This window comes from Quercus robur, chromosome 12 (assembly GCF_932294415.1).
Source record: "Quercus robur chromosome 12, dhQueRobu3.1, whole genome shotgun sequence".
Classification (NCBI taxonomy): domain Eukaryota; kingdom Viridiplantae; phylum Streptophyta; class Magnoliopsida; order Fagales; family Fagaceae; genus Quercus; species Quercus robur.
In genome coordinates this window covers 31,749,249-31,775,958 of record NC_065545.1, presented here as the reverse complement: position 1 = coordinate 31,775,958, position 26,710 = coordinate 31,749,249, and the positions used below count along the sequence as shown (strand labels likewise).

Genomic DNA, 26,710 nt, shown 5'->3' with positions numbered 1-26,710 from the left:
TGGTGGGTCCCGGAGGGACTACGCATTTATGGTACTCTAGGAGTACCTAATAATTTTCTATGGCTGTGTTGTCAATTGCCATTACTCGTATTCTATACCATATATAAACTCTACAATGACATAGCTCTTCATTATAACGAATGGTCTTGGTTGATGAAAGTGAAAAATCATTGCAGACAAAAATCGAAACTGCTATCTTTATTTTGAACTCATATGTGCTCAATTAGGATTGATATATATTGGTCATGGTGAGCAAAGAAAACAAAACTTATTTTTTATTTTGCACACATGCATGCAATGAATATATGAATAGGATGGCTTCAGTTAGTTTGCTAGATAATGTCTTCCAACTCTTTTTCACATTGCTTCACATAATTAACATCTCATGCTAATGGTGTTTGATGATGTGTAAGGCTACAAGATGTTGAAACATAAGAAACTCTAGGATCTTTTGTTTTTGGTTTTGCATAGTAAGAGCATGCAATTACAAAAGGCAAAACCCACCCACACTCCAAAAGGAGAAAAAAAGGGCATTTAGATTTGGGCAAAAGTGACTTTTATTTACTTGAAATCATTGGCTGAAATTATTTCACTTAAAATTGTTCATATGCAAGTTTTGTTAGGTGAATGATCTCCAAAATCATATAAGTGTAGAATATATTTATGTAATGAGGTTTATTTATATGTAATTATTTATAATAGAAAATAACGTTAATTTACATGTAATATGAAGTCGTATAGATTTGTTGGTGCAAAAATGAATGTAGATTTTGCATAAAATTCTCTCAATGCCTTGATTTTTTTATAAAAAAATTACCTTCTTTATTTTTATGTTGTATTCTCTTTTTTCTTTTAATTTATTTTTGCCGGGCTAATTAGGCTCTTATTGATATTTGATTTCCTTTAAGCTCATATTCCATGTTAATTAGAATTTAGAGGTGCATGTTTAAGAAGAATAAAAAGAATAGATGGGATTCTAGAATGATATTTATTTGAAAATCCTTTATTTTTATGATGTCATAATAGTGTTTTAGGTCTAACTATAGTAGATAGCATGCTTGATCCTAAGAAGTCACTATTATTATTTTTTAGACCTTAACGGTATTGTACGACACCTAACGCCCAAGTTCATATTGGGCCTTGGACCATGAATCAATGATATGGGCCAAAGGTCCAACCTTCACATCAACAAGAGCCCCGGCCCAAACCCATGAATAACTACCAATGTGAACTGAGCGTTGTCCGGACACTTAAAAGGCGAACTACGTACGCCCCACTCACAGGATGCTCAGGAAACCATTTCCGGGCACTATGCACATGCGCGGTCACATTGCCCGGTCACATCGCCATTCAAGTGCCCGGCAGAACTTTAGGAAACTCCGCTGCCGAACACATTAACTGAAGTGGGAACCATTTCCAAAGCCACTCATACCTAAAAAATCCACTTAAGTTCATCGACATTGGACCTTTCTTTGCACTAAAGGAGAACATAATGATGATCATCCCATTAACAAAGGCTATAAATAGGAGAAATGAATGAATAGTTGGGGAATGCAATTCTGAGGAAAGAAAAGAGTGAGCGAGATAGAGAGAAGATAACATTGAGAAAGAGAGAAAAATGATCTCATTGGGTCCCTTAACCTAGGACAACCCAAGGTAGGATATCCAGACCCACCAGATAAATTAATTGTGAGCCCAAATAGTGGTTTGGCCCAACAAGCCCGTCTTTGGAGCCTACAAGTATCAAATTGGTCTCTTCAATTTTTGGGAAATTATTCTAAAAGCCTTTCAATTTTGTCTAAATACAATAGGGTGTTCTCTATTTATTTGTGAGAGAACTAAGGGTGTATTTGGGGTTTGAGTTTGTGTGAGAGTATCTTTAAGTCATTGTTGTAATCTTCACAATTATAGTGAAAATTTATTCTGTCGCCTCCCGTAAACATAGGTATATTGCTGAATCACGCAAATTTCTTGTGTCATATTTTCTTCTCTCTCTTCTTTAACCTTGTGTTAACTAATTATTTCACCCAATTCTCACGACAGGTTCCAATTAGTTTAACTGATAAAACCTGATTAGTAAAGTTTTTAATGATTGAATAACAAATCTGATGTTAAATTCTAATATATATATATATATATAAAATAAAAAAAATTAATGGGTGTTCGAGTCCAATAATAAGTAACTATCGTTGTGAGGTAAACACCAAATATTAAAACTTCCTTTAAAAAAAAAAAAAAAAAATCCTTTGACAAGACAATACTTGTCTATCAAAAAGATAAAGTCGAACAAAAAGATAAAGTCGAAGAGAAATGATTTCCCATGGATTAAACTGAATGAATATGTAACGTAACACTAATTTCATCACAGATCAAAATCTCCTGTGCGTCGCTCGCAGGTTTTCCCTCCATGCTTCGAAGCCCAGGACACGCACCCCAGCCAATCGTATCACGCCACGTAGCAGTTATCGGCGCCGGCGCCGCAGGCCTAGTAACTGCTCGAGAGCTCCGCCGCGAGGGCCACAGCGTGGTGGTCTTCGAGCGAGGGGACCAGGTTGGCGGCACCTGGGTCTACACCCCGAATGTCGAATCCGACCCGATTGGACTCGAACCGACTCGGACCACGGTCCACTCCAGCCTCTACGACTCCCTCCGCACCAACATCCCACGAGAGGCCATGGGCTTCAGGGACTACCCTTTCGTCCCCAAAGACGACCCGGACAGAGACCCGAGACGGTTCCCGAGTCACCGAGAGGTTCTGATGTATCTGCAAGACTTCACGCGCGAGTTCAGGATTGATGAGTTGGTGAGGTTTGAAACGGAGGTAGTGCGCGTGAGATTGGTGGAGGAAGAGGAGAAATGGAAAATAAAATCAAAACAGAGGTCAGGCAAAGAAATGGGTTTGGAATTGGATGAGATATTTGACGCTGTTGTTGTATGCAATGGCCATTTCACCGAGCCTCGTGTCGCCTATATTCCTGGTATTTTTCCTAACTGCTCCTTTCTTTTTCTTTTTTTAGAAACTATTTTTTCTAATTTTCAGTGTGCTTAGAACACTGTGGTGTAATAACCTCCCATTTTAGCAATCAATGAGCCAAAACCCAGGCGAAAATGGCCAACTGGCCTTAAAAACGAAACTATCTAGTTAGTAGGCTCTCTTTATAAACATATTTCATTTATAGCATCTCGAGTCTTAAAGACTCGATTTTGGACTTCAAAATCGAGTCTTTAAGGCTCGGTTTGTATGCTTGACCACGTCTGATGTGGCAGAGTTGCCATCTGGCAATGACATGGAAATCGAGTCTCTTAGACTCGATTTCTAACCCCTATTTATAACGCTCACACCAAACACCAGAGCATCAGAGGAGGAAAAACCCAGAGAAAAAAAAAAAAAAAAAAAGAAAAGAAAACCAGAAATAGAGAGGAAGAGAAGATCGAGATCGGAGACCCAGGCGCGCGCGGCATGACCAGAAACTGACCAGCGACCCAGGCGGCCAGGGGCTCGCGCCGGCCAGCGTCGAGTGCGGCCAGGGGTTCGCGCGGCCTGGGGCTCACGCGGCCTGGGTCGCGCGCGGCCTGAGGCTCGCGCGAGCTTGGGTCGCGCACGGCCTGAGGCTCGCACGCGGCCTGGGGCTCGCGCGAGTCAGGCCGCGCGCGACCTGGGGCTCGCGCGAGCCTGGGTCGCGCACGGCCTGAGTCTCGCGCGAGCCCCTGGCCGCGCTGGTGAGGTTTGGCAGTGAGGTTCTCTGTTTCTCTCCCTCTGATCTGATCTGAGTAGCTGTGTGTTTCTCTTTCTCTCCCTCTGATCTGATCTGCGTTTGGGTATTTTGGCATGTAGAGACTTAGAATTTTTTTTTTAAAATTTTGGGTTTGGGATTGAAATTGAGTCTCTAAGACTCGATTTCCGGTTGGAATACACGTGGAAATCGAGTCTAAGAGACTCGATTTCCATGTCAATACCAGATGGCAACTCTGCCACATCAGACGTGGTCAAGCATACAAACCGAGCCTTAAAGACTCGATTTTGAAGCCCAAAATCGAGTCTTTAAGATTCGAGATGCTATAAATGAAATATGTTTTTAAAGAGATCCTACTAACTAGATAGTTTCGTTTTTAAGGCCAGTTGGCCATTTTCGCCCAAAACCCACCCACATCCTGGGTGGGTTTTTACTTTTATATTCTAACTATGAACAGTTCGTTATCCTAAATAATAAAAAAAAAGACAAAAAAAAAAGTAGAGATGAAAGACAGAAGAGAGAGAAATTGAATATTTTATATTATTTATTGGTATAGTATATATCATTTTAATGAGCTGTTCATCAAAAAATATCATTTTAATGAGCTATATAGAAGGATAAAATAGATAAAATAAGTTTTGAGAGTATTTGGTCGTTTTTTTTTTTTTATTAGTATTTTGTGCCAGGAATAAATGAGTGGTCTGGGAAGCAAATGCATAGCCACAATTATCGTGATCCAGAACCTTTTCGAGATCAAGTATGTGCCACATTTTCTTCCCTTTTGAATGTGAATAGTAAGTTAAGCTTACCGGATGATTTCAAAAAATAATAATTATACTGCAGTTGTAAATTGATTCCCATTTGAATTCCATTAGTTCACTTCTTCTACTTTGAGAAATATTTCCATTATTTCACCTTTTTTTTTTTAATGAACCGTTAAAAAAAATTTTATAAATAAACTAAATCAACTAGGAGTACAACATTCAGCTCAGAAGGTAGATCTTCTACCCATAGATTAAGAACGGTTCTTTTAGAAAAGGAATTAGCAAGCTAGTTGCCCTCCCTCTTTACACGTCCAAAACTACACTTATGAAAAGCACCTGACAAAGGCCAAATCTCTTCAATTACATGACCAAACATAGTTTTTGAAGGCATCTGGTTGTTGACTGCTGTGATAACTCTTTAACTATCTTCTTCGAACTCTACCTAGAAAATGTAAAGTTCTCGAGCAAAACTTACTGTCCAGTTAGCTATTACCAAATCAACTGGGTGAGGTAACATGATTTTTTGGCGAAGGGCTACTATTATATTCCCCCAAGAATCTCGAATCACTACACCAATACCAGATAGGGAGAACTCAGAGAAAATCACTCAATCAAAATTCGCCTTTTACATTCCTTCACTTGGAGGGTTCCATTTGACTCGATACTTCGGCTGGACATCTCTAATTAATTTCCACTGCACATCAAGGAATTCAATGAGGAGTTCCTTTGCTTTCGATGCCACTTCTATAAAGCCCATTTTGGTTGTTTTTCTCTGATCCTATTGCGTCTTTGTCAAAGGATCCAGGTGATCTTAGAAAAATAATGCCACTGTGAGACGAGGAGTTTGTTCGAACACTGTACAGTCTGTTCTAACCAAATCAACAAACGATCTAAACTTCTTCTAAAATAAATTGAGGAAGCTAGTTTCTAACCACCACACTAATTATTGAGCCTGGTCACATAACCATAAGGTATGTAAACAATCTATCAAGTGTTCCTCATAATGACTACACTGAGTTTCATTAAGGACATTCCGTTTGAACAAGTTTTGCTTGGTTGGGAGAGACTGTTTTGCAGCATGCCACATGAAGTGCCTAATTTTGTTTGAAACTTTCAATTCTAGTAGTCCACTTAACAAAACATGTTCTCTTATATTCCTCAAATATTAGGAGAAATTTAACAATGTGTAGAAACTACTTAGGGTAAATAAAGTCTAATATGCTTTGAATAACAAATCTTACCCGACCAATCATGTATCTACAAGGCTACAACTAACTGATCATTATATAATTTTTCGGTTTCAATTCTTTCCCCACACAAGTGATTAGCTTAGCCTACCTTATCCATTTCCTGCTTTCAACAGGTTGTAGTTTTGATTGGGAATTCAGTTAGTGCATTCGATATTTCTTGGGAAGTAGCTGGAGTTGCCAAAGAAATCCACATTGCAGCTCGAACGGTCATAGATGGAACGTTTGGAAAACAGCCTGCCTATGATAATATGTGGCTTCATCCTATGGTAAGTCACCCACAATGCAATTGAGTGGCTATCAGGATATGTCAATCAAGTAATTCTTCTTTCTTTCTTCTTTTTCTTTTTCTTTTTCTTTTTTTTTTCTTTTTTTTTGGGTTCTATTTAAAAAATCTTCAATTTGTTTGATGAAATGTCTAGCATATATAAAAAAGAAATACTATATATAAATAAAGAGTATGTTGGGAAAGTTTCCATTCACTTTTAAAAAGGATCATCCTTTAAGACATCCCAAGTTGAATTAGAAGACTAGGGACTAATAATAAGGTAATACTGAATCACTGATTACAAGAAAGGCTAATTGAAAATACTAACCTTAATTTAAATGATGCAGATAAAAGATGTATGTGAAGATGGTTCTGTAAATTTTCTAGATGGGAGCATTGTCATTGCTGACATCATTCTACACTGTACAGGGTATGCTGCATATATACTCCAATAATCTGGCTTTGGCTTTAATTTTGGTCCAAAACTGAACCAAAAATGAAATAGTGAATGGTAATTAAAAGTCATTTATTTATTTTTTCAAGGTACAAGTATCATTTTCCTTTTCTTGAAACCAATGGCATTGTGACTGTGGATGACAATCGCGTTGGGCCACTATACAAGCATATATTTCCACCAGCCTTGGCTCCACGGCTCTCCTTTGTTGGATTACCTTGGAAGGTATATCTCTACCTAAAAATATATAGCTTGACCTCGTTTATGGTTGGAGCTTTAATTTAATCTTATATAATGGTGGACGTTATGTTTTTGTATTTGGTTGATGCCAGGCCATTCCTTTTCCCATGTTTGAATTACAAAGCAAGTGGATAGGTGGTGTTTTGTCTAATCGATTCATGCTTCCATCACAAGAGGAGATGATGGGAGATGTTGAAGCCTTCTACTCATCACTTGAAACTTTTGGCACTCCAAAGCGATACACTCATTGTTTGGGTGATAATCTGGTAATTTTGGTCAATTCAGGAGCCTACAACATGACAGATTTTCATTTTTCCTTATTTAACTTTCATGCTAACATTAGGTATGGTGGCTAATGACCTATTTTCCATATAAATGTTGCTAAATTATTCCAAACTGGCATAATAAAACACCATAAGGGTGCCTCAATGGTGCCTAGCAATAGAAAGTATGCGTCTGATAAAACTGACTTGATTAATAGTAAAAGACCAGCTAAGGTAGAGGTAAGCTATTTTTTGGCTAGTGAAGGCAATTAGACTTCATTCTTCTAGTTCTGATTTCTTACTTAATATTAATTTGGTCACGGTGAGAAAATATTTTGGATGTTGTTGTTCAGGTAGAGTACAATAATTGGCTTTCGAGTCAGTGTAGATGTCCTGCATTTGAAGATTGGAGAATGCAAATGTTTTTGGTCACTATCAAGAGCAAACTAGCTCATCTTGAATCTTACCGCGAAGAATGGGAAGCTCAGCACTTGGTTTTGCAAGCTTATGAGGATTTCATTAAGCACACCTCAGAACAAGTTAGCTAGTGATAGATCAGAGATGTGTCTTTCCTTAATCAAGTTTCAAGACTCACCATTTTTCATTGTATCTCACATGCCAAAACCCTAGCCACCTTTCTATTGTTGGCTTCTATTCCTCTTGGTTAGTCATTGTTCTAAGTAGTAATGTACATTAAGAATAATGTGAATCTATTCCTTTGAAATGAATTAAATAATGAGATGTAGCATTAAACATAATTTTTTTTGTACTTTAACACCATGTATTTTTTTTTTATTAGAAAAACCCTGACGTTGTTTCATATACATCTACCAGTACAATTCCAATACAATTCAATGCAAGGCGAGAACTCATGTCTTTTATGAACAAGGACAAATAAGGAGAAAGAAAAAAAAATTATAGAAGCGTAAGGTTGTAAATAAATTAAACTATTCATAAAAAGTTTAAACTCACCTCAGAAAAATTCTTCTTTGTGTTCGTTTATTTAGTAAACAAGTCAAACACAAGCTTATGTTTAAGCTTGACTATTAAACAGGCAACACTTAACGCAATTTTTTTTTTTTTTTTTTTTTTTTTTTTTTTTTTTTTTTTTTTTGAGAAAGAAGCATAATATTGTGTTTGTAAACAAGTTCTTGACTATAAAGTTGAATTTAGAAATTTATAATATTATATGTTTCTATATATATATATATATATAATCAATAAAAATCATGCTACATAATTAAATCAAATAATATAATTTCAACTATAATTGTTATGAATTATTAATTTAGTTTTGAAAAAGAATAAAACTTATATACAATATCCTAAATCGTATGGACTGAAGGACATTCCAATTTCAAGAATTTTTGTAGTGGCCCTAAAAGTGAAAATACAACTTGGAAGGCTTATAAAAATGTTCCCCACTTAGTAAGATTCAAAATGGCGTTTGAACTGCTCAACTCAGATTTAAAATGAGCAATTTGGCCCAATTTACTAAAATAAGGTCAAGTTGAGCTCAAATCAGGTCAAATTATATCTATTTGACCCAAAATCGCTCAAGTAGATTTGGTTTGATCCCAATATGTGACTTATCGGGCTACATCCAGATCGAGATGGTGCACCTAAATGACATCGCTGTTTTTTCATTTTAAGCATTGAGTAATGAAATTGCATGTCATTAAAAGTGAAGTAGTATGATCCTTCAAAGAATGACATAGCGTTTAGAAATCTAGCCCACTTTGAATGAAAAACTGTGCTTTAGTTTTGCACATTTTCTTTCTCCTCTGTAGTCCAAACCTGTGTCATGCCTATTTGTACTGCACCTCTGCATAATGCCACAACGTCACAATTTTATCTATTCATGGGTGTCACCATTAGCCACATTTTTTGTCAAAAAAACCTGTTTTGCTCGGCTAACATCTTCTTCTTTCTCAATCTGGAATGGTGTAGCCATTAAGACAATGGTTCACCACTGCATAACGTAATTACATCCTCTTTGTATCGACAATAGAAGCCATCGATGATGTGTCACCACTCTAGTTCTAAATCGCAATCCATATAGTAGATTCTGCATTGTAAAATATAATGCATTAGAACCTTGCATTGTTACTTTTTGTTGATGGATGTCTCGCTAGAGTGGTGATCATAGGCATAATTTACTAGAAAAACAGAGAGATTGATTGTATCCAAATGCAATGAAACTTATAGTATTGGTAGACAAATTAATACCCCTTGTCAATGACGTACATGTTAGTGAACAAATATATCTTTAACCAAGAGTCATATCATTACCCAAAATTCACTTTTTCTTTACTGAATACAAGGTATGTGAAGCAACATTGTCCACCAATTGAGGTTATTGCATACATGAGGGTGTATCATATTACGATGTGATCACCCATCATGACTATATATGCCCTACAACTGCAAATGCACCCAACAAATAGCAATCTAAAAAAAGGTAACAAGCAAATGGGGGGGGGGGGGGGGGGGGGGGGAAACTAAAATGACTAAAATGAAAGCAAATCACTCAAATCTGCTGTAGGTGGTGGTAAGCAAGGGTAGAGCCAAAGGGGGGTGAGTAGGGGCACCTACCCCCCTTGACTCCTTCCACAAAAGTCCTTCATATATTTCTATAAAGCTGAGTTTGCTCCTAAAGTTAGAATAGAAAAGAAACATTTCTACTATGAAGTATAAACAAACAAACAAACCATACCCTAACATGAAATAAAAAATAAATAAAATACACATCTTTATTTGAGAAAGTCTAGAGATGCAACAAAATCTTACAATATTTTCACAATACTCTTAATATTAGTTAGGGTGGATCTCAAAATAAATATATTTTATTTTATTTTGACTGATGATTTACTGATACCTCAATTTATTGTAAAAATATTGTGAGATTTTGTGGTGTTACTCAAACAACTTCTCCCAAGTTATACAATGAGCCTAACACAAAATAAATGCTACCAAACCTATATACACTTTTGACCAATATTCTTTTTCTTTTTCCTTTCTTTTATTATTATTATTATTTTTTTTTTACTTATCTAAACTTCTTTCCTTTCGTTTCAAGTTAAGCATGTGGAACTCAAATTTTACACAAAATAATAATAATAATTGTGGGAGGACGAGAATCTGAGGACATGGGTAGATGGGCCAAGGACAATGTCAAGAGTACGAACCTCAGAAGGCATTGACAGTAAACCCTCGAGAAGATATGAGCAACCCTCTGTAGGTGCAGGGAGACTATAACGCCCGAGGACCAGAGGATACCAACATGTCCTCGGGGGGTCGGGAACCAATGCTAAGGGCCTTCAGGCATAAATTAAGAATGAAAAGGAAAGTTTGTCATCAAACTAGGAAGGGAAGAAGACAGATAAAACACCTATCACCTCTGCATTCAATGCTCATAATCTACTTAGCTAGCCGTATTTATGAGGAAATGACTCCTGAACAGTGTCAGCACAACTCATAGCCTAATGTAGAAGCCTTCCAATAAGGCCCTAATGGGACAAGTATCAAAGGGATTGAACCCTGACCCTCCAAATGCAAGGCTAAGATCCAACTTAGATGATTATATAAGGCAAGGAAGGCCCTAGAGAGGGGGGGGGGGGGGGGATTCACTTTTAAGAACTTGAAACCAATTATAACAACTACCTCGGACTAAACCCAAGGAGCTCAATACAGGCCCTTTGAGTCTATTTCTCATCCATACTCGCATATTTACACTTAAAGCTAATTCCATCAACTCCAGTTAATTCTTTCCTTCTAATTAAGGGTATTCTAGGTTGATTAAGCATCCCATCTCTTCAAATTAATTGTGTGAGCAAAAGTAGCAAGTTTTGACTCATTATTGACCTATCCTACTTTTTGCCTGCCACAATAATAATTGTAGGGATATTAGGCCCAGGAGCTCATTATCTATGTATACATTGGGCCTGGGGCCCAATTCGAGGACGTAAAGTCATCCGAGAAAAAGTAAACATTGTCAAGGGAGTCCATGTTAGTAAATGAAGAAGTTAATTTTGGTCATAAAGGCCCAAGAGGGTGGGCCAAGGATGAATGCCTCTTCAGCTAACCAAAGCCGAGGTCAGAAAAGTTAATTTGCCGTCTGGGGGAGCACTCCAGGAAAATTTTGTTGATATGGATAAGCATTACAGGAACACAAGATAGGGAGGAATCCTAAAATATCTAAGGAGAAAGCTGCAACCACCGCATTGAATATTCTGCAACTAACTTTCTGACTGTATTAAATGTGGAGAAGACCCCTAAACAGTGTTGCATTGGCTACCCCAACACACAGAGGGCCTGAGAGGGTGTCTGATGGGACAAGCACTCAAGTAGTAGTTTGGATGGTCAACAAGTGGAGGGCCAAGATCGTCTAAAGAGAACTATATAATGGAAGAGACCCTTCATGGAGAGGGGATCGAGAAAAAGAGGGAAACATGGTAGCAATTAGGAACCAAAGCTGTAATCAAACTTGTGATAAACATATAAGAACTAATCTCCTCGAACTGTACCGATGACGATTTTATTTACTTTAAATCAATATATCTTCCTGTTCTTGTCATTTGAGCCTACTTTATTTGTTTTCCAACTCATTTTAGCCCAGTTTTTTAACGCACTCTCTACAAATTCATTGTTTTGGGCTTGTTGGGCCTGAGTCCATCCATTTTTTGGGCAAGGAACTCAAATCCAGCTCTTATAATACTTGTATGGCACTAAAGCAAAAAGTGTCCATTATTTATTTCTCATTCATTTCTTGCATTTTCATAGTTTCAAAATTTGAGTTTTATCATAAATCCAAATTTTAAATAATTAGAAGAATAGAGAAAGAAAAGTTGAAATTTATTTTCTCAATTTATTTTGAGGAATCAAATTAAATGTCTAAACTTTATTTATATAGAGTAATCTCTTACTTTGATGATTGATAGTAAGGAATGTTTTACAATTGTTTAATTATGTGGGCATCAGAAACTCAACCCACAAATAGAAATTTAATATACGGTCTAAGTAAATGACTTGCACAATTAATTTTTCCGTCCACCTCTTTGTTGCAACCTCCTCCCCATTTATAGGCATTTTTTCTTCCCTTATCTCTCTAACGGGCCTACTCCTAGCTAGATTTTTTTGGATACTTGCCCCTTTTCTATTGGTTCCCCCCCTTATCCTGAAATAGGACTTTTGGGGGGGGAGGTGTCTGTATTGTTCAAGTTTCTTATACGTATTTAATTCGAAAGAAATTAGGTAGAGAACCTCTCATTAATGTGGAGGTGACAGTCTCTGTAATCCTTATCCCTTTAGGGAGTTTCCCGAGGGATATCAGGTGAGAGTGGCATCTCGGCTAAGAGAGGGACTGGTTCCTCGAGATCCTTCCTTTGCCTACTATAGGGTCACCCGTGTTTATGACCTCGGACAAGAGTTTCAATGTTGGTGGCATACCTAGAACTTCGGGGGAATCATCTAGGGATATTTCCCTTTATTACTCATAGGGATGGGTCTAGCCCATCCTTTCAAGTATGATCTTTCAAGCCCTTTCGGCCTCAGCCTGGAATTGAGTTCATCCCCCCAAATTTATTTTACAATTGTTTAAATTTTAATAGATTTTGTATGACAATTATTGATGTTTATAATTTTATTATTAATATTGATTGATAATATAGGTTCTTTTTTATGATTATTTTTTAATCTTACTCTCCTAAACTGAAATCCTAGCTCCGCAATGAATAAGGCTTGTTACGCATTGAAGATTGAAATCAATTGAATTATACTACCATTGAGAGCACCAAAGCGAGCCGTTGTCTTCAGGATCAGCCACTTGCACCACCTAACCTAGTGTTTTTCCAATTGATTCACCTGTTTCCTGAGTAGCAAGGTGTGCTGGGACGTTATCAATTTGCATCCAAAAGGTGTTGCGAGAGTAATCTAGCAGAGGGGCCGATTCGGCATCTACTACTCGTTGGAAAACCACTAGATTTTTATCGTAAGATCAGGGCTCAAACTCAAGGACTCTCTGGAGATCAAGGCTGTCTTCAAATTCAAAAAGGAGAATATTATCCCCCACATCACGAATCTTGAGTTCTCCAATAGGTTTCCACAATGGTTTGAACGTGCAAGCTACTGCATCAACGTTCAAGACCCGTTTGGTGAGGAATTTGCCTGCCAACCTGTGTATAATTACATCCTCTTGTCGTGATACTTCTGCACCACGCTCTTCCTCCTCTGACAGAGAAAAACGAGCCCACATCTCATCCAAACCTGCCATAGAACTGAAACACCAAGCCAGAAAAAAGTACTCCATGAAAACAGAGCACCAGAAAAAAATAGTCCTCGAAAACAGAGCATGAACAGTCCGTCCTATCAACCTCAACGGGGATTGAAGGGAGACAAAACCTAGACTATGCTAGGGACAAAATTCTACAGGCGGCTAGGAAAAGAGGAAAACCCTAAACCCTAACAGCTAGAGAAACTGGGTACCCCCGAATACCTTAAGACTTCCAATTGTTCATTCTGAACTTTTCACCATAACTTGGAAGGAAACGTGTAAAACCTGAAAAATTAAGACAAAATATTATGCAAACAATTATAAAAATTGGGCACATGATATGAAAATTTCCTTATCAAAACTTTTACTGACGGTTGGAAAAGTAACCTCTAATTGTTCATCTTGAACTTTTTGCCATAACTTGGAAGGAAACATGTAAAACCTGCAAAAATTAAGACAAAATATTATGCAAACATTTTTTAAAAATTGAGCACATGATATGAAAATTTCCTTGTTAAAACTTTTAAACCTTCACGGACAGTTTTCATTTTATAACATATATACAATTTTTGAAAAGGGATCATCACGAAATTCAATGGTCATTTTGACACCGAGAACCTTTTAAAATATGTAATTTGGTTGAAAAAAATGTGGATGTAATAAAACCATAAAAACTGAACATGATGCGTAAAACTGAAGTGGGAGGTGAAGGTTGGAAGGAAAACAAAAAGGTTGGAGATCTAAATTGGAAATTTCATTTGGAGGAAATCTCAAGAGGTTAGAGTAAACGGCAATAGAGTGTTTAATAAGGGGAAGTAAAGTATCAAAATAAAATTTACTTATCTCACCCTATTATTTAAACTTCCTAAGCAGATAAAATTTGGGAGTACTGAGAGTTTGGTCTTATTTTGAAATAGTATTTTACATGAGAGTTAAAGAAGTATTTTTACCAAGTTTTGTCTCTACTTAAATGTCGGTTGTAGGGGTATTTTGGAACAATTTTTTTTTGACTAATTATCTTTATCATTATTTTCTCTAATTAAAAAGAAGAAGCTATTATATATATTTTTTAAACGTGGAGAAAAAAAAAAACGTGAGAGAGTGAGAGAAAAGAAAAGGTTGTAGCTAAAATTGAGGAGTTTATAATTTGGATAACTTAGAAACTTGAAATATATGTTTAACAATAAATAAATAAATAAAGCAACGTGATCATAACTGCTTAATGGTAATGCTTCTCAAAAAAAAAAAAAAAAAAAAAAAAAAAAAAAGCTTAATAATAATGGGGATATTTAAAACGGCAGTTTTTTTTTTTTTTTTTTTTTTAATTTTATAAAATAGTATGGCATATGTATTTTTGCAAAGAAATTTGTGTTTGTTTTTGTAGGGGTAAAGTCTCAAGATCATACAATGGGCCTTGGGTCCCATATAAAATTCGACCACGTCTGAGGAGAAGGTATGGGTACCAAAAGGGCTCCCGGCCCAATTCTTATGGGCCCAAAATTGTTTAAAAGGCGGTCAAAGGAGAAATGTCTCCTCAGACGTACCAAATATGGCTCGAACATGCACTCTGCCAACTATAAGGATTCACTCAAACGAGTATTAGTAACAGGGATGAGTCCCACAAGTCCGTAAGAGGGAGGAAAGTGTAGGATGCCAAGAGAGAGGCTACAGCTGCCACATTAAATGCATGACAGCTACTTTTCCGGCCACATTAATGTGGAGAGGATTTGTGAACAGTGTTACCTTGGCTACCACAACTCACAGAAAGATGGGGGAGATGTCCAATGGGACGGGCACTCAAGTGAAGGTCCAGATGATCAATAAGTATAAGATCCTGATAACTTTAAGGGGGCTATATAAGAGGGGGGAGTCCCCATGAAGAAAGGGACGGAAAAAAAGGAGGAACTTAGAATAGAAGAAGAAGGTGAGAACCATAGCCTTTGAGCAGGGACAGAGATTCATCCCCTACGTCTCCTTGGACCGTGTATCTAATGGACATGAAGGAGATTTTCTTATTTTCAATTGTTGTATGGCCCAATGTTAACTAGTATGCACTTCGTTAGGGCCTAGTTCTGTAACCCACTCTCTATAAATTCATTGTTTCGGGCTCCTTGGGCCAGAACCCCATACCTGTTGAGCCTGGACCCCGAATTGTGACCCTACAATTTTAATTTTAATATTTTTTTATAAATGGATAAAGCAATTTGAAAACCATTAGGAAAGTGGTCATATTTTGTAAGCAATGTTTTAGTGGGAGTTAAAGAAGCATTTTTACCAAATTTTGCCCCTACTTAAATGTAGGCTATAGGGGTATTTTGGAACAACTAAAAAAAAAAAAAAAACCTGGTCCAAACAGGAGAAACCCCTTAAATAATAGTATAGATAATATATTTCATAATTATATTTTCAATTATTATAGAGACAAGCACAAATGCAATATATATAATTTTTTTCATACCAAAATGAAAACAATACAATTTTTCTTTGGAATTCAAAAAGTAGAAAAAATACTATTTTTTAATAAAAATTAATTATAAAATTTTGTGTATCATTAAAAAGTATATAAAATTTGGAAAATTTTTTTTTTTTTTTTTGTTTTAAAAAAAACTTTTTCAAATGTCCATATTAATTTATTTGGTGCCCACCTCATTTGCTGACCATTTAGATACATGAAATGCATGGTGGCTAATGAAAACACTATAATATTGATTAAAGCATTGCTAGGTTGGTGAATAAGAATTATGCAGCACAAATCAATTCAAATTAAGACATCTCAATAATGATACACTTTATGGGGTAGGACATTAAACGTAAGTTACAATGATAAAATATATTTAATACTATAAGATTTGGCCTTTATAGTGAAGGGTATATGAAAGGCTTCTATTCACTAAAACAACGACAAAAAAAAATTGCTAATAACTTAAGACTAAAGGATACAGAAGCTACGTAAACATCCATTCAAACTCACAAACATGAACATATATTTATGTACTTATAGATTTGTATCTGTAACAATTTGGGGTTTTTGGCAGCTTATTAAACATCAGTTACAATTGAAATATATATTCAATACTATAAGATTTCAGTTTTATAGTAGAGGGTATATGAAAGGCTTCTATTTAGTAAATAAACAATGAAAAATAATTGCTAATAACTTAAAACAATCACTAATCCATAAAACAAACTGTAAGGACTCAATCCGTAATGGCCCCAAAATGATGTTGGGTTCGTACGTTAAAAGGTCCAAACAATATAATTTGTAGAGCGTGGGTTTGAAAGGCTAAGCCTTGGTCACCGAACGGTAGTTAGTCATGGCGCTCATACAGAATTAAACCATATTCGCTCGAGGAGTCTTTCTCCTCGATACGGTCTGGGAGGCTCTGGTTCTTGGCCTTTTTTCCCAGCCCCCTTCTTTGAATTGCTTACTTTTCCTTTTATATTAGCCTGTACCCCTCATCCAACGTCCATGTGTGTGTTCGACTTTCCAGGACTGATACTTGTCCCATCAGCCCATACCCAAAGTGGTTGGGGGTGGTTGTAAAAGCTGAAGAGTATGGTCCTGTCAGGTGCAGAGTGCTTTATTGTAGTACTGACAGCCTTTTACTTGGACCGCTCCTGCACTGTGCTCGCCCTTTCTTTTAGGGGCACTATGGGATGCCGAGCACGAGATCGTCCTCGGCCATATCCTTAGGCCGTTCGGGACTCCCATTGTGCGTCCTCGGCATTACCTTTCCTCGGCCCAGGCCTTGGGCCTTAATATAAAATGGGCCAGGGTCACAAATTCTCTGACCCCACACAAACAAAACACTATAAATTACAATCCTAAACAACTTCAAAATTACAAACCAAAAACATCGTACAACTATTCTCTACACAATCACAAAATGAGCATACAACATGAATTACCTACAAAATTATTTCTTAAAATATTCTCCAAAACATTTCAAACGTGATGTGATCAAGCCAAATATCTAATTTATGATTAGACTCAAAATTTTTAATAAGGTTTTGAAGTAACACAATATAAATATGTCACTGTTCCCCAACAAAAGTGTTGGTTATAGCTTTATACATAATGACTGTAACTCTTTTTTCTTAATAAAAAAAATAAAAAACTAAGAGTACAAAGGGGAAAAAAGTAGAGAAATTTTTTTTGAAAAAAGAAGAAGTATTGTGTTAATACTGTCATAATCTAATCTAACATCTAATCCAACATGTGAAAATTGAATAAATAAATAAATATCTTAAAAACGTCAAAGAATACACTAATGAGATAAGAAAGATAAGCAAAACAAAATATTCGTAAATGCTTAAAACAATTACTCAAGCATCTAAAAACATCATCTAATAAAGATATAACAATTTGGTGCTAATTTGTTAAACAAAATATTTACAAACAGTGAAATGAAACTACACAATGACCATCTTCTTCAATTGCACTAACTGTTCTTCATTATATTGTCCAGACTATTCTGTTGTTTTCCAAATAAACTAAAACCTGACAACAACACAAATTATGGACATATTATAATATGATTTTTCCCCAAATATGGTCTACAATGGGAGTACAAACCTCATAAAAAATGAAACAAAATAATAATAAAAAATTGAGAGAGAGAGAAAGAGAGAGAGGTAACCTTTTTGTGTGGGAAAAAAATATGCATAAAATGGGAGAGAGTGACAAATTTATAATAAGAGAATGAGAATAAGAATAGCCTAAATAAAGAAAATTGGCCAAAAGATATAAGACTATTACATAGCCATCTAATTCCAAAATCACTAAACTTCTTTCCCTGCTCACAACACAACATCAAAACTCCCAAAACTTGCTATTCTTCACAATCTGAAATTGGAGGGGAAAAAGGGGGTGAGTTGACAACTCAATAAGTAACGAAAGTCCTAATAAGCTCTATCAAGCAATATATCTGTAAAGTATAAGATGTAATATATGTTTTCAAAAGTTATAATATACTACTATGTGTTTTCAAAATTGTTGAAGAAATCTCATAGTCTTAATATAATAAGTTGCACATGGATCACATACTTTAATCTTACAAATATATCATGGTTTAGAAAATAGCCAGTTTTCCATATATCAAAAGCTATAACTTACAATAGGTTCCAAAAACACATAAGCAGTTTTAGTGACTCAAAATAGTTCAAATACTCAAACATTTCCAAAATCACATATGTAGTTTAAGGACTCAAAATAGTTTAGATATTCAAACATAATTCATATTCTTAACAATCTTATGACTATGGTCACGCTATATCCCCATGACTAGGCATCAGAGTACCAATGAATAACCCCCATTGGCTGGGTATCAAAATCAATTCATAATCAGATTGTCCATAATTATATATATGAAATCATAGTTTCTAACAAAAATATATCTTATTGAAGTATGTATATAAAAAATTATATACTCAATATTAAAATATATTTATAATAATCCTTTACTTGAAATCAGTAATATAATAGAAATAAAAATTCTAACAATTATAAACAATTTTCAGTAGTTAAAAATATATTAATATAAGCAAAATAAAACTCAATTAGAATAAGGTTACTTATATCAGCTAGCTCACCACAAGGAACTTCTCCCAACCACTTCTTCTAAAATCCTTAGATATCAGCTAAAACAATTTTACAAATACCATTTACTCAATAATCAAATAATTTAAATAAATAAATAAAAAAAAAAAAAAAAAAAAACTTATAATGTTACCCAACTAGAAGAAAAACTGCTAAAAATATCATCTTATATATTTCAGAACTATCATTAATTTATCCATATAAATTCTGTCTCCTAGCTAAGCCTAACAACAATCCCCTGTTTCTTACACCAAACTCACATGGTCATAATATTTTTGTTTCTTTACTTTCTGCCACAAATAGTTCCCTAGGAATAAACCCTGTGGAACACGCTATACTTGCAGCCATATAGGGTCTATACGTGTGTGTGTGTGTGTGTGTGTGTGTGTGTGTGTGTGTGTGTTTTGTTGCCACCATTAGTTCTTCTGAGACAAGGACAAACTAAGAACTATATCATACAAAAATCAAAGCACCAGGACATTTACGAATCCAACACATCATTCTTTTTCTTTCCCCTTTTTTTCAAAAGCATGTGAGTTTATGTCAGACCTCAAAGCATGCCTAGACTACTAGGCTTCTGTATATCATCAAGTCTAGTACTTAAGTCACTATTCTTTAAAGAAAAATTGTGCAGAAACTTCACACCTACCAAAACAAATCTTAACACAACACAAAAATCTGCAGTTTCTATCGCAGTTAAGGGAATAGAAGTCTTAGAAAAGATCAGATTTTTGAGATAGGAACAGCTACTTAGAGCATCCACACCAGCTCGTGTAAACTTATCATCTATTTTACACGGAAAAGGCTACTTTTTCTATTTTACACATCTATTTTTACAAAACACCCAAAACAGTTCATCTATTGTACAATATATTTTATATAAATAATATTTTTATATTCTTTTTTTAATATTATTTTACTTACCCGTTTCTTTTTCCAATACCTCCTTTTCTTTCTTCTTTCTTTCTTTTTCCTTATGTCTGTCATTTCCTCTTTCTTTTCTTCCTCTTCTTTCTTCTTCTTTCTCTCACGGTCAAAACCCAGAAGCACCAGAGCAAGAACTCCATCAACACCACAGCCATCACAAGCACCACAACGCCTCTCCAATCCACCGATCTCCATCTCTATACCCATTTCTGAATCAACTCTCCCTCTTGGTCTAATCCACACCATCTTGGTCACAAGCAACGATCCACAGCTCCGATCAGGCAAGCACCGATCTCTACAGCTCCGATCCACAAGCACCGATCAGGCAAGACCTATACCCACAAGCTTCGATCAAGCAAGACCCACGAGCTCTGATTGTTCTAGTCAAGCACCGATCGTTCTGATAAGCACCGATCTCTCTTTGTTGTTTGCCCGTTTGGGTTTGTTTATGTGTGGGTGTTGTTGTGTATCTCTGCATTTTTTTTTTTTTTTGAGCAAGTGTATCTCTATGTAGATTTGTCTGTGTAGATGTGTTTGGGTTAATTTTCAGTTGATTTTAAGTTAATTTTCTGTTGATTTTAGGTTAATTTTCAGTTGATATTGGGTTGATTTTGGTTAATTTTCAGTTGATTCTGGCACGCTGGGTTGTTGTAATGGTTGGGAAAGAGAAGTAGTTTGATAGAGGAGAGAGAAAATAAAATAAAAAAATCGTTTACACGATGAACAGTAATCGTGTATATATACACAGTTACTGTTCATTTACACAGCCGAGTGTATATTTTGTACAATTTAACACCCACTGATGTGGGTGTTTTTTTGGCCAAAATGTGTAAAAATGGCTGCTTTATGTATTTTGCAAGACTATCCATGGACTGATGTGGATGCTCTTAGCGTCCATAATAGCAAAGATATAAATCTAAATCCTTCTTCGTTTACAACATAAAACTCACGAGATATTTAGATAGTTTTATGGCCAAAAATACCCACATAAAAATATTATAATTTTATATAAGATATAGATTTGACAAAATATGAGATTTCTTAGAAAATATTATAAATTTATATAAAATATAGATTTGACAAAATATGAGATTTCTTAGACTCTTCAAGTGTGTCATCAATCTTTCTCTACTTGAATAAACTTAGAAGTCCTCCTTAAAAAATATCTATTGTTATACTCTAACTTAATTAGAGTACATATGGCTAGGGTTTCAACTTAGTTTTCTAAAATCTCTCTCAATAATATTAATTATAAAATTGACCCCACAGAAATTTACTTAAATACCCTTCCTTTTAATTTTTAATTTTTTTTTCCGGGTATTACAATTTTTGATGTTGTTTTGTAGGTAGAGTACAATAATTGGCTTGCGGGTTAGTGTGGATGTCCTGCGTTTGAAGATTGGAGAATGCAAATGTTTTATATCACTACCAAGAGCAAACTACCTTATCTTGACTCTTACCGCAATGAATGTGAAGCTCTGCTTGTGTTTGGAAGCTTATGAGGATTTCATTAAGCACACCTCAAATCAAGTTAGTAATAGGTGTGTCTTTCCTTAATCAAGTTTCAAGACTCACCATTTTCCATTGTATCTCACATGCCACAACCCAAATCACCCTTCTATCGTTGGCTTCTATTCCCCTTGGTTTAGTCACTTTTCTGAGTCGTAATGTGAGTAGTAATGTACGTTAAGAATAATGTGAATCTATTCTTTGAAATGAAATTGAATAATGAGATAGCATTAGACATACTTAAATTTTTTAGTACTTTAAACCAATGTATTTTTTTTCTTAGAAAAACTCTGACGTTGTTTCATTTACACCTACCAACAGTACAATTCAATTCAAGATGAAAAGTCGTGTCTTATATTAACAAGCACTAAGAAGGAGAAAGAAAACAAAAATTATAGGAGCATAAGGTTGTAAATAAATTGAACAACTCATAAAAGATTTGAACTCAGCTAAGAAAAAATTTCTTTGTATTCATTTATTTAGCAAACAAGTCAAACACAAGCTTATATTTAGGCTTGACTACTGAACAGGCAAAACATTATAGGAGCATAATATATGTTTGTAAACAAGTTCTTAACTATAAGGTTCGATTTAGGTATTTATAATATTCTATATTTATGCAACGATTGGAATCAATTGACTATGCTGCCATTGAGAGCACATAAAATTCGCCTTGTCAAAGTCACTAAATCAAATTAGCAACCATAATTGATTGAGTTCATCACGAGACCTATAGACAGAGCATTGATACTCATTCACACACAACCATCATCCTCCAAGAGAGAGAATTAAAGAAGGGAGACAGAGAGAAAGGGAGAAGGAGACTAACAAAAAATAGAAAACCTAAGAGGGATGAATTTCGAAACATAAGTCTTGTTATTTACAAATATGTCACCACCAATTTTAGAAAACGGAAGTCCAATCATGAAAGCATCTAAAAGAAGAGGATTTGCACCCGCTCATCTAAAATAGCATAAAACCCAAAATATAGTCATTGAAGTCCAAAAATTGCCCATATATCAGATTATGAATTGTTTATGCGAAATATGATTTTGTTTTAATGCTTGTGCAAATGTATGTCACTTTAGCTTATACAATATGATCTGTTTTTCTTTTGTATTTCTCGAGGGTGAGAAAAGAGAGTAGGTAGTGGTTATTATGTGTGAAAAGAAAAAATGATTAAAAAAATTAAGGAAAAAATGTTATTTTAATGAAATAGAGTATGTAATAGATAATCCTATGTGGATATTTTGAAAAATAGTAAGCTATAATAGGAAAAAAAACAAAAAATGTTCTTATTCTAAAATAGAGAATAATTTTTGCATAAACTTATGTGAATGCTATAAATGGATTTGCATATTTTTATCAAAAAAAAAATTCTAGACAAAAAAATCTCAACTATAAAATGACGGAACAAACAAGACTTGAAATGGACAAGAAAAACAATGATAACTAATATTCTAGAGTTTTTATTTTTTATGAAAAGGATGAAATTTCAATAATGTAAAAAGACGGACGTTACAATGCTACCACTCTAATGTTTAATTTATTTTTTTAATGACAAACTCCAATATTTTTAGAGTTTAAACAATATATGTAACTTTTTTTGTTTTTTATGTTTTTTATGTTTTTTTATTTTTGAGAAACAAACACACACACAAGGAAGAGGGATAAACTTATTTTAAATTGAGCTACTTGACTCATTTGGTGTTGGCTAGTACCCGTCTTGCTCTTTTAGATTGTTGCATCTCTGTTTTATCCCCAAAACATGTTTTAAAATTGAGTCCAGTTGATGCATGTGGGGCCCGAAATCTGAGGTCCCGGCCCACTTTGTATTCAGGGCCCAAAGCCCAGGCCGAGGAGTCCTACTGCCGAGGACGTATGATGAAAGCCCCTCAAAGGCCCAAGGATGTGGCTGAGGACGATCTCACGCTCAACACCTCACAAAACGCCTGAAGAAAAGCACAAACTCAGTACAAGAGCAGGACAAAGGAGAAAGCTGCCAACACCGCAATGTGGAGCCCTGCGTCTGACAAGCCCATACTCCAGACCATGCTATCCAACTTTTCTCAACCACTCTGATGTATGGATTGATAGGACGAGTCAATACCCCAAAAAGGCAAAACTGACACGTAAACGAAAAACAGGAAGTAAACACTAGTATAAAAGGGGAAAGAGAGCTAGGGAAGAAGGGAGGAGGAAAAAAGATCCTACAAAAAGAAGAATGGGAAGAATGTGATGCTCCTCGGACTAAGTCCGAGGACTCAAACCCTCCGAGCTACACCGATGTGAAGCCTAGCTATTCTGGCTAAACCTACCTTCGTATGAGCTTCCATGAAAATCACGACTAAACCGCCGTCCAACGACCAAGGTCCAGCCTTTCTAGCCCACTCTCTATGAATAATATTGTTCGGGCCTTTTACATACGAGCCCAATGTCATTCTTGGGTCGCTGAATAATTGTGCCCCTACAATTGGCGCCGTCTGTGGGAAAGGCTTGCACATTGGCGCAGGTGGCGGTGGAGTCAAGCCTCTATCCAGCAGAGGTCTGCAAAGGTTCCTCCATTTCCAGCGGCATGCAGTTGTTGCTCCAACATAAATTTCCGCTAGGGGCTACGCCTTGCAGTGCTGATGGCACGGGCAGCTCTAGGGGCTTCTAACATCAAGCTAACTCTCCCCACCTGGGTCGAGGGGCTAAAAAGAAAAAATACAAGTTTTGGACAGAACCAAGGCCTGGTATGGTCCTCGGACTCAAGCCTATGGGGAAACCAACTACTTAAAAAGAAACGGGGAAACCAACTACTTAAAAAAAAAAAAATACAAGTTTTGGACAGAACCAAGGCCTTGTATGGTCCTCGGACTCAATCCTACGGGGAAACCAACTACTTAAAAAGAAAAAATACAAGTTTTGGACAGAACCAAGGCCTTGTATGGTCCTCGGACTCAAGCCTATGGGGAAACCAACTACTTAAAAAGAAACGGGGAAACCAACTACTTAAAAAAAAAAAAAATACAAGTTTTGGACAGAACCAAGGCCTTGTATGGTCCTCGGACTCAAGCCTACGGGGAAACCAACTACTTAAAAAGAAAAAATACAAGTTTTGGACAAAACCAAGGCCTTGTATGGTCCTCGGACTCAAGCCTATGGGGAAACCAACTACTTAAAAAGAAAAAATACAAGTTTTGGACACAATCCGATACAATCATACCTCAGTCCTCAGATCAGAGGCCAGGTGTTATCGAAAACACGGCCAAAATTCCACACTACTTGGCAACCGTCTCGGATGGTTTATTTTGGGTTTCTCATTCTCGGGCAACTGCCTCACACGCGTCACGGTACACTCAGCTGTTACCTCGGTTAGTCTCATAAGTTTAATCTGCTATTGATTGATATTATTATATTTGATAGTTTCAATAGGTTCAAATTAATGGCTTTTTGTTACAAGGCTTCCTGTCCTAAGTATTATTAAAGGAAAATACACATGTAGCATATCCATTCACAAAGTAATTGCCGCAGAAAAGAAAAGTATTTTGAGGGAAACAAATTCATCTTTTATTAGCACAAAGAAATAGTACAACGTACAATGAAAAAGCTTGAATAAGCTTATACTAAAAGCTAACTACATAAGCGGAAAGAAAAGATACAAGAGAGAGAAGAAAAAGCCAAAGAAGAGGTGCAGAGAAGAGGGATGCTGCCGTTCCAAAATGTTGTCTAAGGAGACCATTCCTCAATACTTTTACATGCCTATAACTCAGGCAGCAAAAGAACCCAACTTGGGGCTAGCACCGTTGAAGAAAAGGTACAGGGAGCCGGAAGTTGATGAGCCTCCATGTTAGCCACGCCTGCGATAAAGCAGACGGTGCTGATGACAGAAAACCTTACTTCTGATGCACCAAAAATCTGATGCGACCAGTGCCTGTTTCGGATTTTGACTGAAAGAGGCAGAGATACCATCCCCACCTTATCAGAGCGAAAGATCATCTCGAGTCTATGTCTTCCCTGTCCAGACTGCAACACCTTGAGTCTTGGAAGGATTCGGTGCCTCTGAAACGGATATAGATCCTTCATTCCCACCCATGCCTCAAACATATTGCTCTAATGGTGGATGGCACTGGAGATGGAGATTGTGGGTATGGCGGAAGGATTATGAATTGTGAGGGGGACGAAGGGTTTATATGTAGGAGGAGTAACCGGTGGCATTTAATCTACGCATGTTCCCAAGAAATGCTACGGACGAGACAGTCTTTGCTCAGCTCCCAGCGCCACCTGCAACCATAAAGTTTGGATGGCCTCGTGAAGGAGACATATTAATGGCATGCCTCGAACACTGAAACGTCAAAGGCGCCGCGTGAGAAAATCTAGAGGGATGTCTCACAATTTGGCGCGCCCCCCATGCAAACGAAGAAACCCCGGCATTAAAGAAATGTTGAGCTGGGCAAGTCATGGTTTGGGCTTAACATTACCAAAACCCTCCTCCCCAACAACAAGGCCGGGCAGTAGGATTTTGAGGGGCTATTGTGGGGCCCGAAATCTGAGGTCCCGGCCCATTTTGTATTCAGAGCCCAAAGCTCAGGCCGAGGAGTCCTACTGCCGAGGACGTATGATGAAAGCCCCTCAAAGGTCCAAGGATGTGGCCGAGGACGATCTCACGCTCAACACCTCACAAAACGCCTGAAGAAAAGGACAAACTCAGTACAAGAGCAGGACAAGGGAGAAAGCTGCCAACACCGCAATGTGGAGCCCTGCGTCTGACAAGCCCATACTCCAGACCATGCTATCCAACTTTTCCCAACCACTCTGATGTATGGATTGATAGGACGAGTCAATACTCCAAAAAGCAAAACTGACACGTAAACGAAAAACAGGAAGTAAACATTGGTATAAAAGGGGGAAGAGAGCTAGGGAAGAAGGGAGGAGGAAAAAAGATCCTACAAAAAGAAGAATGGGAAGAATGTGATGCTCCTCGGACTTAGTCCGAGGACTCAAACCCTCCGAGCTACACCAATGTGAAGCCTAGCTATTCTGGCCAAACCTACCTTCGTATGAGCTTCCATGAAAATCACGACTAAACTGCTGTCCAACGACCAAGGTCCAGCCTTTCTAGCCCACTCTCTATGAATGATATTGTTCGGGCCTTTTACATACGAGCCCAATGTCATTCTTGGGTCGCTGAATAATTGTGCCCCTACAATGCATATGCTTAATCATTCGTTTAAATTTATAAAAAATTAAAAAAAAAACTATTAAAAAAATGTTAATTAGTATTTTCATAAAAAAAAAAAAAAATTAAATAGTTTACTAAATATACGGGTAAACCCCTTTAAAATTTTATATTAAAAATAAAAGAATACTTTGTTTTAAATAAAGTCCATGTTTCCTAAAATAAAAATAAATAAAGTCCACGATGTTTTGCTTTCCCGAACATTTCGTGCCA

The 26,710-nt window shown here is 36.4% G+C and overlaps 1 protein-coding gene across 8 annotated transcripts in view; it reads left to right on the top strand.

Annotated features, from left to right (window-relative positions):
• Positions 1–21,515, top strand: part of LOC126710413 (flavin-containing monooxygenase FMO GS-OX-like 4) — a 31,324-nt gene extending 9,809 nt beyond the window's left edge. The window contains exons 1-8 of one of the 8 annotated variants that reach the window (XR_007649657.1): positions 2,265–2,978; positions 4,421–4,491; positions 5,862–6,014; positions 6,361–6,443; positions 6,557–6,692; positions 6,800–6,973; positions 7,051–7,210; positions 7,324–7,500. Coding sequence is in view for 4 of the 8 variants with exons in the window: in XM_050410854.1 (XP_050266811.1) it covers positions 2,408–2,978; positions 4,421–4,491; positions 5,862–6,014; positions 6,361–6,443; positions 6,557–6,692; positions 6,800–6,973; positions 7,324–7,518 (1,383 nt within the window). In the remaining 4 variants the exon portion in view is untranslated. Of the gene's footprint in view, positions 1–2,264; positions 2,979–4,420; positions 4,492–5,861; positions 6,015–6,360; positions 6,444–6,556; positions 6,693–6,799; positions 6,974–7,050; positions 7,729–21,113 lie in introns of those variants that run through there. The other 7 variants (XM_050410854.1, XM_050410853.1, XM_050410855.1 and 4 more) reach the window with 7 other exon arrangements.
• Positions 21,516–26,710: the final 5,195 nt, after the last annotated feature.